The sequence below is a fragment of the Sarcophilus harrisii genome, chromosome 4 (assembly GCF_902635505.1).
Source record: "Sarcophilus harrisii chromosome 4, mSarHar1.11, whole genome shotgun sequence".
In the NCBI taxonomy this organism is placed as follows: Eukaryota; Metazoa; Chordata; class Mammalia; order Dasyuromorphia; family Dasyuridae; genus Sarcophilus; species Sarcophilus harrisii.
Window position 1 is genome coordinate 271,475,424 of NC_045429.1, and position 16,001 is coordinate 271,491,424.

Sequence of the window (16,001 nt, forward strand, 5' to 3'; positions counted from 1 at the left end):
TAAAAATCCTATGGGATATCACGGATTTGCATGTGAAATACATACATCTATATGTATATACACTCATATTCGGATACACAATCCAGCATACTAATCCACAGTTCACATACATGCCCATGTATATATATACACCTATAAGGTTTCTTCCAACCACATGGTAGATCTATGCAGAATGCCCACGTATAAGCCAACTGGATCCAGCCTCTAGGAAACTTATCTTAATTAGGTAAGTGGTCCAAACACGCACCAAACCTCCAACTTTACCAGAAATCATTTCTTCCTTAACTCTTTTTTGAATCTTTTTCTTCCTTTGAGGAAGAAGATGGCTCAGGAAGTATCTTTTTTTGAGTTTTTCCTTGGTCTTTCTAAATTTATTGAATGAGTGACTCAGGATAAATTGAGAACTCCCTGGAGGAAATGGAAGGTCTTTTCTCCTGTGTTTTTCCCCTTCCCTTCTTCATCAGCCACTCATTCCCATGCCCACTTTCCAAGGATGAGAAGGGATCGAGATAAGACAGAGGAGAAGCCTAGGACTGGCTTTCAGAGGCTGGAGGATCCCTTGCCTGGGATGTAGTAGTAGCCCGGGTCAGGGATAGAATAAATCACCATTGAGATGTCTTTGAACTTTGAGATCATTGTGGTGCTAGGACTATAAAGAGCTGATCTAGCTCACTCAGGAAGGCTCACCCAGGCTTCTCCCTTCTCATGTCCTGTGAATGAGACCTCAGGAAATCAATCACAGGATCCTAGATTTAGAACCAAAAGGGACTAAGGGGACTGAGTCCAACCCCTTAATTTTGTGAATGAGGAAAATGGGCATTTAAGAAAGTTTTTGCCCAGTGTCATGAGCAGTGTCTGAGGCAAGCATCAAATCTAGACCTTCCTAATTCCAAATCAAGCGCTCTATCCACTGTTCCACGCTGCCCGACCGCCCACCAACACCCCGAAATGAGTTAACTGAAACCCGCGTAAGTAAGCGCTGCATAATCTGTATTTTTTTTAAAAAAGCAACACAAACGGAGCCCTCGGAGGAGGCAGCCCGGACCCCCCGGGCTCACCCCGCGGCCCCCTCCTCCCCTTGCGCGGGGTCCGCGCTCTGTCCGTTGCTCTGTATCATGCGGACAATATGCGTCAGGTCTAAGCTTCGGGTCAACGTATCCAGCAGCATCTTGTCTTTCTGGACGCCCTCCATGAACTCCTCCAAAGACAGCTCGCCTGGAGAGGGCAGAGGAGAGGGCGTGAATCTGCGGGCGGGGTCAGGGTCCCACGGGAGGGCCGGGGGAGCGGGTGCGGCGGGGGAGGCTCCGGAGTCAGAGCAGATCCGGAGTCCGGGGCGAGGGCAGGGATCGGTTAAAGGAGGGGCCGAAGGCCCGGGGGGAACAAAGGAAGGCGATCTGGAGGCAGAGGAGGGAAGGCAGAACCAAAGCCGCGGGGTCAGAAGAAAGGGATGAGCGCGGAAGCTAAGTTTGGGAGGGCTGGTGGATGGAGCGCGCTTGCAAGGATCCAGGGCGCACGGCCAGGGCGGGTACCTCTAAAAGCCAACGCGGAACCTGCGGAGCAGGGCTTGAATGGGCGCTTGGACCCATGCACCGGCGAGGGAGGAGGTGGGAGCGAAGGAGAAGGGTCCCCAAGACATCGTCCCCTCCCCCCCCCAGGGTTCCTCCTTTACCGTCCCCATTGACGTCGATCTTGGCAAACACTGTTTCGGTGAACTCCTCCGCAGTCATGGTTGTGTCGCTGCAAGGGTTAATGGCGCGTATGGCCTGCGGGAAGATAACGGGAGGGAGCGTGAGATGAGCAGGAGCCGCAGGGTCATCCCAAAGCTAGCCCGGAGAAGGGATGCAATGCCAGGATTCGGGCAGCAGGCGGCGCGGCGGACAAGCTCTCAGGGCTTCGGGGCGCCGCCGTTTAGATCTGGAAGGAATCTCATTTCCCACGAATTCGAGTAGCTTCTTCACTTTCCTTCATAGTCTGCCTTGACTGCAGTCACATCCAGGCCAGAGAAGTCTAAAACTGGAACAGCGTTTTTCAAAAAGAGTTCTGGCTTTGCTTTTGCAGACTGCAGGACTGAGAAAGACAATCGCTTTCTTTGCTTACACAAAAACAATCGCTTTCTTTGCTTACACATCGGAAGGAAATGGGTTGGTGTCCAAATACATGATGGTCTTTTTGACAGACTGCTCCCCCTAGTGGAGAGTTTGCAGACTGCAGGACTGAGAAAGACAATCGCTTTCTTTGCTTACACAAAAACAATCGCTTTCTTTGCTTACACATCGGAAGGAAATGAGTTGGTTTCCAAATACATGATGGTCTTCTTGACAGACTGCTCCCCCTAGTGGAGTGTTTGCAGACTGCAGGACTGAGAAAGACAATCGCTTTCTTTGCTTACACAAAGACAATCGCTTTCTTTGCTGATACAAAAACAATCGCTTTCTTTGCTTACACATTGGAAGGAAATGAGTTGGTTTCCAAATACATGATGGCCTTCTTGACAGACTGCTCCCCCTAGTGGAGGGTTTGCAGACTGCAGGACTGAGAAAGACAATCGCTTTCTTTGCTTACACAAAAACAATCGCTTTCTTTGCTTACACATCGGAAGGAAATGAGTTGGTTTCCAAATACATGATGGCCTTCTTGACAGACTGCTCCCCCTAGTGGAGGGTTTGCAGACTGCAGGACTGAGAAAGACAATCGCTTTCTTTGCTTACACAAAGACAATCGCTTTCTTTGCTGATACAAAAACAATTGCTTTCTTTGATTACACATTGGAAGGAAATGAGTTGGTTTCCAAATACATGATGGCCTTCTTGACAGACTGTTCCCCCTAGTGGAGGGTTTGCAGACTGCAGGATCGAGAAAGACAATCGCTTTCTTTGCTTACACATTGAAAGAAAATGAGTTGGTTTCCAAATAGTCCCTAGCAAAAGGGTTAAGTAAGTGACTTGCCCAGGGTCACACAGCCAGGAAGTGTTAAGTGTCTGAGGTTAGATTTGAACCCAGGTCCTCCTGACTTCAGGGCTGGTGCTCTATCCACTGTGCCACCTAGCTGCCCCTATTACAGTATTTTTCAAGTCAAAACCATCCACAGCTCAGAAAATATGAATTTTTCTCTTCCTACAGAGGCGGCAACGAGCTTCATTACTGGGAAGCAGTGCCTTGCTGCTCAAGTCACAATGTGGTTGATGCTGTGTGGGGACAGGACATGAGCTATAGGGATCATCCAGTCTGGGGACAATAAGGTGACATGGTGGATAGGGTACAGATTGGGAGTCAGGGAGATCCGAGTTCAGTTCTGTCTTCAGACACTTCCTGGCTGTGTGTCCCTGGGCAAGTGACGGAACCCTGTTTGCCTCAGTTTCCCCATCTGTAAAATGAGCTGGAGAAGGAAATGGCAAACCACTCCAGTATCTCAGCCAGGAACACCCCAAGTGGAGTCACAAAGATCGGACTGGACTGAAACAACTGAACAACAACAACGCTCCATCCTCATGGGCTGTAGTTAGTGAAGTCTGAACCTAGCAGCTTTGTCTTCATTCCTGGAAAAAAACAGTGGTGGGGAAAAGAGAGGGAAGAAGGAGGAAGGCTTGGTTTAGGGACAGAGAGAAGATAAGGGTGAAAATCAAAACAGGAAGATACAGATTGGTTGTTTTCTCTGACAGAATGTGAGTTCCTTGAGGACAAATGGAGTGTAGAATCAGAATTTTGTGAGTTAGAAGAGATTTTAAAAGCTTTGTAATAAGTGGATGCCTTTGATCTCCACGTTCCCATCCACTCATCCATCATTCAGTACAGGAGTCCCATATATGTCTCATGTTTTATACTTTTCTGTGTTCCCGGCAGTGCCACACCCAGGACCAGATGTACTCAAAATGTACTCGGTTTATAACAATAAAAGAAGAATTCTAGACTTGGAATCAAAAGACCTAAGTTTGAATACTACTCGTGCCATTGACTTTGTAACCTCACACGAGCTAATTCCTTCTCTGTACCTCAGTTTCCTCACCTATAAAATGAAAGGGTGTGGCTAATTGATTTCCAAGTTCTCTTCAATTTTTGGTAGTCTATGTTTTGTTCTAATATTCTATAGGCCTCTTCCAGCTCTGAAATTTTATGTCCTGTGTTCCATCATTCTAATTTTAAAGTTTTTCTACCTCTGATAGTTTGCATTATCTATTCCAGCATTGTGTTCCAAGTTCCCTAACAGTCCCAACGATCCAAGCTCTATGTATGACATTCTATGTTCTAAGCTCCCTTCCAGCTCTAAAATTCTGTGTTCTGTGATCTCTGTCCCTTCCAGCTTTGACAGAGAATATTCTGTATTCTAACATTCTATGTTCTAAAATCCCTCTGCCAGCCCTGACATTTTATATTCTGTAATCTAACATTCCATGTTCTAAGGTCCCTTCTGTGTTCCAGTTGATAATCTGTGCTCTCTGTCTAACATTGTATGTTCTAAGGTCCCTTCCAGCTCTAACATTTCATGTTTTGTGTTCTAACATTCTCTGTTATTTATTGTTTACTATGTGTTCACAATAATGATACCCCCCCAAAAGTAAAAGACAATCCTTACTCTTAAGAAGCTTGATTCCTATGATAGTGTGATCATATGATCTCACATTTCCATTTTGATCCTCATAGCCTTGTGAGGCAATATAAGGACAATAATTCACATGTAAACAGAGCTCTAAAATTTGCACACTACTTTGCTCACAATGACAAGTGTGAACTTGGTAGTAGAATAATTATCTTCTTTTTATAGATGAGAAAACAGTTCAGAGGCCAAGTGACTTGCTTTAGAATACTATATGGAGAGAGACAAATCTTCAGTCCGTAAATCACAGAATTGCGCAGGTGCAGGGGACCTCCACTACCATCTAGTTTACCTTGTACTAGAAAAGGAATTTACACTATAAACATCTGCCACAAGAGGTCGTCTGGCCTTTTCCGAAGACTTTTAAGGCAGGGCAACTACTGATGGAATTCAGTCCACCCCACTTTTGGACATTTGTAATGATTTAGGAATATAATCTAATTATATTAGGAATTAGTAATTATTTCCTGACATCAATCCTAATTGTTCCTCTTTAGAATTTCATAGGATCATAGATCTACAGGGGAAAGGATCTTAAAAGCCACTGACTCCAAATACCTCTTTTAATAGATAAGAAAACTGAGGCACTGAGAAATTAAATAATCTGACCTGCAAGACTGTTGAGTCCAACTCCCTCTTATGACAAATGAGGAAACGGAAGCACCAAGATAAGGATACAGATAGGGAAAGTTGAGGAATGGAGAAGTGACTTGCCCTGAGATATATATTAAGTATTTGAGTAGTTATTTTAACACTGATCTTCCTGACCACCATACCACACTTATGCCTAAAAGAAGGATCCAAAGCTGGGAAGATACCCCAGATACCCTCTGACACTGACCCCCTAATTATATGGATGAGGGAACTGAGGCCAAGGGAAGATACCCCAGATACCCTCTGACACTGACCCCCTAATTATATGGATGAGGGAACTGAGGCCAAGGGAAAATAATTAACTTTCCCAAACTCATGTAGGTAATAAACATCAAAACTGATACTAGAATCCAAGTCTGACATCTGACTCCAAATCCATTGCTCCTGGATTTATCCACAGCTAAACAGGCTAAACAGGAAGAGTTCAATATTTCTGCCATATGACATCTCTTCAAATACTTGATGACAACTATCAAGACCAAGACTATATATATATATATATATATATATATATATCCTCATGATATCCTTCCATTGGTCCTTACCTTATTCAAGGGAAAAATATGAAGGGACTCAAAATCCTTCACACATATACCATTGTCCTTATTTTCAAGGAGTTTATAAACCATCCCCTGGACACTTTCCATTTTAATAATGTCCTTCCCAAACTGGTATAGTGGCCATGTGAATAAAGCAGTGGGGCTGGAGTCAGGAAGACCTGAGTTCAAATAAAGCTCAGATAAGTCACCTAATCTTGTTTGTCTCAGTTTCCTCATCTGTAAAATGAGCTGAAGAAAGAGATGGCAAACCACTCCAGTATCTTTGCCAAGAAAACCCCAAATAGAGTCACAAATAGTTCCATTAATGGAAAAAAAAATCATCACTTGTACCAAATTGGAGATGAGATATCTTTTAAGATATCTAAGGTTCAGTCTGACCAAACCTGAATCCAAGTCTCCTGATTTCCATTTGTACTACAAAATATTTATTAAAAATTTTTTTTTTGGACCACACATGCAAAAATGTTTTTATTAGCCCTTTTTTAGGGGCAAAAAACTGGAAACTGAGTGGATGCCCATCGACTGGAGAATGGCTGAATAAGTTATGGTATATGAACATAATGGAATATTATTGTTCTATAAGAAACAAAGGGCAGGATGATTTCAGAGAGGCTTGGAGAGATTTACATGAACTGATGCTAAGTGAAGTGAGTAGAACCAGGAGAACATTGTACACAGCAATGTTGCGAGATTGTGTAATGTTCAGTTCTAATGGTCATGGCTGTTTTCAGCAGCAAAGTGACTCAGGTGAATTCCAATAAACTTATGAAAGCCATCTGCATCCAGAAAGAAGACTATGGGGACTGAATGTGGATTGCAACATAGTATTTCAATTGTTTGCTTGTTTTTTTTTCTTTCTCATTTCTTTTCTCTTTTGATCTGGTCTTTCTTGTGCAGTGCAATAAATTTGGAAATATATTTAGAAGAATTACACATTTAACCTATATTGGATTATTTGCGAAGAGGGGGGAAGGAAATGAGAAAAATTTGGAACATAAGATTTTGCAAAGGTGAATGTTGAAAACTATCTTTGCATGTATTTTGAAAAAAATTATTATCAAAATTAAAAATATATTTTAAATTAAAAATAAAAACACTTATTAATAGAGAAACTGAAGAGCCAAACCCAACACTTTTTAGCCTGTGCTTCTCCCTTCTCCATACCTAATGCCTACAGTAGTCAATCAAGGTAGCTGTTTCCAGACTTTCTAATGCTTTCAAGAGAGAGGAAAGTAGGTGGGATTGGAGGTAGTAGATACCAAGTGCTAAAACTTATTTCTAACTAGCCAGTAAAAAGAAGAGAAAAAGAGTGGGAGTAGGATAGGACTAGGGCTACACAAACTTTCAATGTGAAATATATATTTCAGAAATGAGGAAAAGCTAAAATCCACGGTTTGGTTTATTATTTTGTTGATTGATTAAACTTAAAGTAAATGATAAAATATTAATAATTCAGATTATGGAATATCTAGGTGGCATATTAGATAGAGAGTGGTGGACCTAAAGTCACAAAGACTCATCTTCCTGAGTTCAAATCCAGCCTCAGACACTTCCTAGCTGCATGACTGTTAGCAAGTCACTTCACCCTGTTTGCCTCAGTTTCCTCATCTGTAAAATGATCTGAAGAATGAAATAGCAAAACATTTCAGTATCTTTGCCAAGAAAACCCCAAATCAGTTCACAAAAAGTTGGACATGACTGAAACAAGTGAACACCAACAACTGAAAATTAAAATTACAAATTTGTTATGAGTACATTTTTTTCTTCAGAGAGCCAGTTGTTAAATATTTACCAGCATACCATTGACTATGGATCAAGCAAGATATTATAAAAGGAGATTATTTATATCTCCTCCCTTCTCCAAAAAGCCTAAAGCAAGTCTAGAGAAATTTTTCTTTTAGGGTTGATCTGGAAAAGGGGTCTAGAGCTATAGTCAAAGTCTTAAGCATTATAAGGAGCTAATTTAGATATGGTTATTCATAGAGTAAGGAAAAGGACTTCACAGTTGGTCTATAATCATATTTTAGTTAGATGGGGATCTCAAATATGATCATTCACAGGATAAGGAAGAGGGCTTCACAATTAACCTATAGCTATATTCCTAGTCCAAGGGATCAAACAGGAATTTCCCAGCATGCTTGCCCAGATTATTAAAATAACTGGGCCAATCTGGTCCAAACCAGACTGTCTGGTCACTTTAAGTTACCCGGATGATGTTGAGCAGCTCCGCTCGGTCAATGCAGCCATTGCCATCCACATCGTACAGTTTAAAGTACCAGCGAAGCTTCTGTTCCACTTTCCCTTTCAAGACAAGACTCAGGGCAGCCACATACTCCATAAAGTCAATGTAACCATCCTAGGCAGAAACAAACAGCATTATTAATGGATTCCTAGCTCAAGCACATTCTTTTCCATTTAAAAAAAAATCATCTCTGGACTCCTATCTTCCTACCTCTGATAAAACTGGCTATTGTAATAAGTGGGCAGCTAAATGGATAGAGTATAGGCCTGAAATCAGGAAGACTCATTTTCCTGAATTCAAATCCGGCCTTGGACTTGGACTCAGACAAGACCTAGCTTTGAGCACCTCCTCTGACATGCTGTATGAGAACATGTAAATCTGTTATTCTTTTTGATCTTTCAGTCTTCACTTTTCTAAAGGTAACTTAGGCATAATATAAGCTACTTTATAGGACTATTTAAGGAAATCTATTTGAAACCATAAAGCTCTTTAGAAGTGTGTAAGCTATAATAGAAATATAAATCAGTTACTGTGGTCTTGTTTGGCATCCTTCCCCCAACACTTGCCTGTCTGTCCCCATTTCATCAAGATCTACTGTCTAAGAATTCTGTAATATAACCCCCAAGCTGAAATGACTGCCATACTTGTCAATAACAACCTGTTCTCCCTCTTGACCTTCACTGGCATATTGATCTTTACTGTATTTATCTTATACTATTTTGCATCCCATTTTTATCCAAGAGTATTGTTATTTTTCAGTTGTATGCAATTCTTTGTGACCCCATTTCAGGTTTTATTGGCGAAAATAATGGAGTGATTTTCTATTCCCTTCTCTAGTTCATTTTATAGATAAGGAAATGGAGGCAAACAAGAGTAAATGACTTGTCATATTTCTAGTTAGTATCTGAGGCCATATTTGAACTTAGGTTAACATTTATATATCATTTTAAAATTTGCAAAGAACTTTACAAATATTATCTCATTTGATCCTCACAACAAACCTAAAAGGGAGGTGTTACTATTTCCCTCACTTTATAAATGAGGAAAATGAAGCAGGCAGAGACTAAGTAACTTGCCTGGGATCACACAACTAGTACCTATCTGAAGCTGAATTTGAACTCAGATCTTCCTGACTCCAGGTCCAATGCTTCATCCAATATACTACCTAGCTACCTTCCTCCTATAAGTTCCATAAGGATGTTATTATTTAAAATTTCCATCACCCCATCAATCAGTCTACTTGCATTTATTAGAAATGCCTACTATGTGCCAGGCACTGTGCTAAGTCCTAAAAATACAAAGAAAGGCAAAAGATAATCCCTGTTCTCAAAGATTCTGTAATCTGAGGAAGCAGACAACATGAAAATCCAATTATTTTCATGTTGTCTCCCCCCTCAGAATATAAGAATAGAGGAAAAAATAATGCAAATTAAATTTTTTAATGTGTCAAACATTTTCAGGGATCTAATAGTGAAACATTTACCAGCAAATCACTGGGATAGAAAATGTATTGAATGATGCTGTTAAGTATGTCTAGTTCACACATATTGGTGTTCCTAGGTCCCAAGGGGAAGTTAAACATATTTTCCCAAGGACCATGTCCACGTATTTCACATATCAAAAAGAGCCATGTTAATTTTTGCATGCAGTTTGAAGCCTTCCATAGAGCTTGACCACTTCAACTCTCAGGAATCAATCTTTCCCTCTCCTCAACTCCCATTACCCTTCCTATCTGTTCTGTTCATTTGGAACTAAGCACTCATTACCTTGTGACAATAACAATAATAATTTGGCATTTATATAGAGTATTAAAGTTACAAAATGTTTTATAAATATCACTTCCTTTAATCCTCACAACAACTCAGGTAAATGCTATTATCTCAATTTTATTTCTATTTTGAGGAAACTGAGGCAGAAAGAGGTTAGTGACTTGCCCAGAATCACACAACTAGGAAATATGTAAAGTCAGACTGAACTCAGGTCTTCTTGTCTCCAGATCCACTGTTCCACCTACTTGTTTTTTTACTATTTTTATTTATTCCTATTTACTATTACTGTTGTTACTGAAATTTGTTTTATTTTAATTTTCTTTTAATTTCCCCCAGTTATATGTAAAAATAACATTTTTTTTGTTATACATGTACATTCATATTTCTTTACACATCTCCTTATGAATCCTGTTGGGAGAGAAAAGTTAAAATGTGTTATATCTGTTAAAAGGCACTATAGGAGGCATTGGGCACAAAGTCAAAATGAAAATCAGTCCCTATCAGTTTATCCATTGCTGTGCCACCTAGCTGCCCGTCAAAGAAGAAACTCTACTAAGACAGACTGGTAGGGAAGACACTTGGATTGAGGATCTCAAATCAACCTGAATGGGTCCCTTCCTACTTCCAGCCAGCAGAGGATATTATCAGTTCTGGGATAGTGTTACTGTAAACTGAAGCCCTTCTCTCTCCCTAGGGCTCTGGCTCTATCTCTCCTGTCTTTTTCAGCTGGCTACAGGATGACATGAGTGGGACATGAGTTGCCCAGAACTGAATACAATTAGGTCTCCATTAATGAGAATAATGAATCTCCATGATGTGAGTGCACTATTCAAGTTCTCATTGCAAATTTCCACTGGACTGGAACCAATGACCATTGGTAGAAAAAACATAATTTTAGAAAATGTCAATTAAAATGCATTCAACCACTTCAGGAGATTCACACTAATCAGCATCTAGCTTCATCTAAGGCCAGGGAAAGCTGATAGTAAAACAGTTGGATTAATATTTGTTATCCCATTCCTGTGTGCTGTGATCCTGCCAAATTGGTCTTAGCCAGTCTTGCTGGAAAATGTGAAGGGTTAGGCCTGATGGCCTCAAAAATCCCTCCTAACTTTAAATCTGATTCTCTGATTAGTTTAAAGCAGTTTGAAAACCTAAGGGCAGCTAGGTGGTGCTGCAGTGGATACAGTGCCTGACCTGGAGTCAACAAGACTCATCTTCTGAGTTCAGATCTAGCCTTACACACTTTCTAGCCATGTGACCCTGTTTGCCTTAGTTTTCTCATTTGTAAAGTGAGCTGGAGAAGAAAAAAGCAAATCACTCCAGTCTCTTTGCCAAGAAAATCTCAAATAGGGTCACAAAGTTAGACTCGATTGAGATTGAATAACAATAATAGAAAGTCTATTCTATTCTTTTTAGTTACTAATTACTAGTATCTAGCTCCAAAATTAATTTTTAAAATATAAAAATTTATATTCATTTTGTATTTATTCATTTACATGTTCCTGCACAAAATAAAAATTAGTGATGGAAGTGAATAGAAGCAGGTAAAGAATTTGGGTCCTCCATTCCAGATTTAAATTGTACCTACTATGTGCCAAGCAGCAGCTAATAGCTTTCTCCTCTCCCCAAGGTGAGGAAAAAAGGAAAAAAAGCTATTATCTCCCTATAGTTGAAGGTTATGAACGCCCAGGGTCAAAACTGGTAAAATTTGAAGTCAGGTCTTTCTGACTGCAGACCCAGCACTGTACCACTAACTGCCTGATTGTTATCAGGCTGTATGTATGGACAGAAGTCAATGACCACAACTGTTCATTTCTTCTTCCTTTGACTTTTCAGGGTAATCTCAGCTAACAACCCATATGGATCAAAACCACCACTGATGTATGGGGGTTGCAAATCTCTTGGGGAAAAGCTTCAGATTTGTTACATAAGCTTCAAGTGTTCCCCATGGGCTCCTTAGAGTTCCAGTGCCAGTCATTAGGCTGCTAAAGTGCTGCTGCTGAGGTTATTCTCCCCTTCTCCCTTCTAATATTCCCACCTGTGGATTCTAGACATCTGTCCATACCACTACAGGTAACTCCCATTTCCCCGCAGATGCTTCTCTGACTGGATTGTTCCTTTCTCTGCTTCTTTTCACCCACTGTCTGGATGACTCAGCTCCCTCCTACCTTGGCTACTTTTCCTCCCTCCAGCTTCTCCAGGAAAAAGCTTCAATCAGCAGACTGAAAATCTTTCTATTTCCATTGCCCAAAATCCATAATCTACTTTATGCGAGTTGAAAATAGCCCTGAGTCCCTACCAGCCCCCAGAGGTTCCCCAGTGCCTCTTATAGACCCATGTGTAACCCAATAGAACTCAGGTCAGCCTCTCTCAAACTCTTTCTTGCTTAATCCTGGCCCCAGGGGAAAAAAAAAAAGATAATTTTATTTCATTATCAGCTTCAGTGAACAATTCCTCTCATGCCTGTAGCCCATTGCTTGGGTCAGGGAGGCAGGAAAAGGGTGTGATTCAGGCTTGTTTGTTTTTATTGAGGGCAATCCAGAAATGGTGGTCTGTTCTGAATCCAGGAGGCAGTGGAGAAAGGTAGTCTTAAGAAGAATTTATATTAGCACTTCCATTTTCTTAGATACTTCTGAGGCCAGATTTTATTTTCAATTTTTAAAAAATGTTTATACTTTGAAAGAGCTGGGATTTTGCCTGTGTGGATACTTCTCCTACTCTCACCCCCAATCTATGCCAATAAGAATCCCTCTAAGCCTTATCCTTTTCATGAAGTACATTGGACAAATGCCTATAGAACAAGTGAGACTTCTGGTGATGAGACAATAAATATTCTGTGGTTTTGGGGAAATCACTCAATCTCTGGCCTTCAAAGTAAATTGGAAATAAAGTTCCACTCTAATGCTCCCATACGTCATGAAGATTCCTTAGAGTTCTAATAGACTATGGCAGCTTGGCAGGTCCCTCTAGAACTTCCTTGGTATTGCCTTAGGGATCCAAGAGTCACCTCCATATACCATGAAGCATCAGAATGGAACTGAATTTTCCTTACAGATAAAGAAAAAATGACACAGAAGTTAAGTGAATTTATCCAAAGGTCAGACAATAAGATAATGGTTTCAAGGCAGTTTCTCTACCACCACAACAAATGGCCTAAGAGGACCTAGGTTTGAGTCCCACCTTCGACTCATAACTGGCTGTGAGATTTTGGGCAGTAATCTCCTAAAGTTCTAGGCACCTCTCAAAAGCTATATAAAATACCCTCACTGGTATAAGAGAGTTCCTTATCCCAATAAAATCACAATCCCATTCTTAGTTCCCTCTCTCTAATGTCATGGCAGAATCTAAATTAAATTCCAAGCTCCCAGACTTGCTCCATCTGTATGCTTTCACCTACATCATTAACTCTGTCTAATCTATAAGGGGCATAGTGCATAGAGTGCCCAGCCTGAAGCCAGAGAGACTCATCTTTCGGAGTTCAAATCTGGCTTCAGACATTTACTAGCTGTATGACTTTGGCTAAATCACTTAATCCTGTTTATCTCAGTTTCCTTATTTGTAAAAGGAGATGGAAATGGCAAATCACTCTATATCTTTGCTAAGAAAATGGGATCATGATTTCTAAGCTTCCCTCTCACTAAAATAATAGAATTGCAACCTCCTTATTTTACAGAAGGGGAAACTGAGGCCCAGAGGGATGAAATAATTTGCTCCTCCTATGATGCTATAATCTGCCTTCCAAGACTTCTTGGGCTGCTTGGTCTCTTTGGTCCCCACTCACCTTGTTGAAGTCAAATGTCTCAAACATCTGCTCGACGTACTCGCTAGCTGAGGGACTCAGGTTTTTCAAGCCAAAGAATTGTCTGAACTCATACAGCGTGAGCTGGCCAGATGGACACTCGGTCATGAACTTCTTGTACCACTGGTGGCATTCAGTGCTGCTCAGCTCCTCCACTGTCTTCCCTTCCATGACATTCCCCATCTTCTCTCTTAAGATTTCACCGGTTAGCTGATGAGAAGGTTGAGATTAGGGCAGAATTTGCTCCCTTTCTTCTTTTCAATGGGACATACAATCCCTTTTAAACCGATCCCTTCTCACTGAACACACACATTCACACAAACAAATAAGTTTCCTCTTTCAACAGCAAGCACACCGGAACTCCTGGACAGAGTAGTGGAAGAGGAATTGGATGGATGCTTAAATCATCCAAGGGAGAAGCAGAGAAAAAGAAATCAGCTGAAGGGAAGGAAGGTTGGACAGCTAGCACATTAGTCTTAATTCCTACATCTAATGTCTGGCCCTTCTTTTCTCCCCTCCCCCAGGTGAAAGACCTATCCCATTATCTTCTGACAGCCCCCCCCAGGTGTTAAAACCCCTCACTAAATCCTTGAGTAGCCAATGGGGCTGACACCCTAAGGGAGATCAAGTGAAAATAGAAAGAAGGCGACAGAAGGGAGTGCCAGGGATTAAACCCTCAGAGAATAGGTGCCCAGATTTTCTTAACAAAGAATAATCTCTTAATCCCCTCTTGCAGGGATAGAGGAGGACAGTTGGGCAGAGGAGGAAATGGACCGCAGTTCCCTTTGCTCTGACTGGTCAGAGCTAGGACCTGTTAGACTGTGAGAAGCCCCCTTAAAAGCAAAGGCAAGTAGGTGATGTAGGGGATAGATCATTAGACCTTCAGTCAGGAAGATCTGAATTTTATTCGATCTCAGACACATATAAATTGTGAGATCTTGGACAAATCCCTTAACCTCTGTTTACCTTGGAGGTAAACAGATAAAGTTTAGCAGATAAAGTCAGAAAGATCTGAGTTCAAATGTAGTCTTGGATATTTAATTAGCTGTGTAATTTTTGACAAGTCGCTGAACTTCTTTTTGCTCTGATCCCATGAATAAGGAAATGGTTAACCATTCTAGTTTGCCAAGAAAACCCCTTAAATATATATGGTCCTCAGGATCACAAAGAGTTGGATATAATTGAAGAACAGTCATGCAAGTATTAAGTGTCAGAGTCAAAATTTGAATCCAGGATCTAATTTCCATTTTTCTTTTAAAATTCAATTATTTTTTCAGTGCAATATGCTTCTTACTCCCTCCACCCCATATATACTCTTCCTCACCTAGTAAGTCCTCCTCTTCATTTCAGTCTATATAAATCCAAAGACATGATATATAATAATAATAGTTGCAGAGTCCTTTGTCATTTACAAAGTACTTTCACTCACATCACCTAATTGGATTCTCAAATTTTTAAGGATTTAGAGCCAGAAAGGACCTTAGAAACCATCTGTCTAAGTTTCTGGTGCTAGACTTGGAATCAAGAAAACCAGTAGGATTATTAGCCTTTCTGAGCCTCAGCTCCTCATATGTAAACAGGATAATAATACTTTCTATATAAATGCCATTTATGATCATTATCATTTAAATTATCTTACAGATTAGGAAGCTAAGAATCAACCTTGCAAAGTAGTTCATAATCATTCATTTTTAACTAGCACTTGAAGGTTTATAAAATACTTTCTATATATTGTCTCATTTGATCCTCCCTAACCCTGTAGGGTAGATGCTATTGTTATTTCCATTCGTATAGATTAGGAAAACGAGGTTCATAGACACTAAGGAATTTGTACAGAATTATGCATCAAACAAACCTCTCCCTAAATTCAAATCTAACCTGACACTTCCTAGCTATGTGACCCTGGGCAAGACACTTAACCCTGTTTGTCTTAGTTTTCTTATCTATAAAATGAGCTGGAGAAGAAAATGGCAAACCACTCCAGTATCTTTGCCAAGAAAACCCCAAGTGAAGAGTCAAACACAACAACAACAACAAAAAAAAAATTTACCTAACACACAAGTTTTCTTGACACTAGGCCCAGACATCTATCCAACACACCACACTTCCTCTCAGGACAAGGAAAATGTTAGAAATAAATGTTTGTCGAATTAAATCTCCCCCACCCTTCACTTTTGCGGTCACATATCTATTAAGCAGCTGAAAGAGAATTCCTATATAGGTCTTCTGGTTACTATTTCAACATGACAGAACTTTGAAAGCTCAACAAACAGAAAACACAAAGAGAGCTTTAAATATATAGTTAATAGGATAATTCCATAGACAATCAATACAAGGGTATAGATAAGAAGAAGGCAGACAGGCAGGAAGGAAGGAGGGGAGA

The 16,001-nt window shown here is 40.5% G+C and overlaps 1 protein-coding gene across 1 annotated transcript; it reads right to left on the reverse strand.

The window, feature by feature from the left end:
* Positions 1–703: 703 nt before the first annotated feature.
* Positions 704–13,828, reverse strand: GUCA1A (guanylate cyclase activator 1A). The gene is made up of 4 exons (XM_031964855.1): positions 13,601–13,828; positions 8,012–8,161; positions 1,670–1,763; positions 704–1,215 (listed from the first exon to the last, which is right to left on the reverse strand). Exons 1-4 carry the CDS (start codon positions 13,799–13,801, stop codon positions 1,055–1,057), a joined length of 606 nt encoding a protein of 201 aa, XP_031820715.1. The 5' UTR covers positions 13,802–13,828; the 3' UTR covers positions 704–1,054.
* Positions 13,829–16,001: the final 2,173 nt, after the last annotated feature.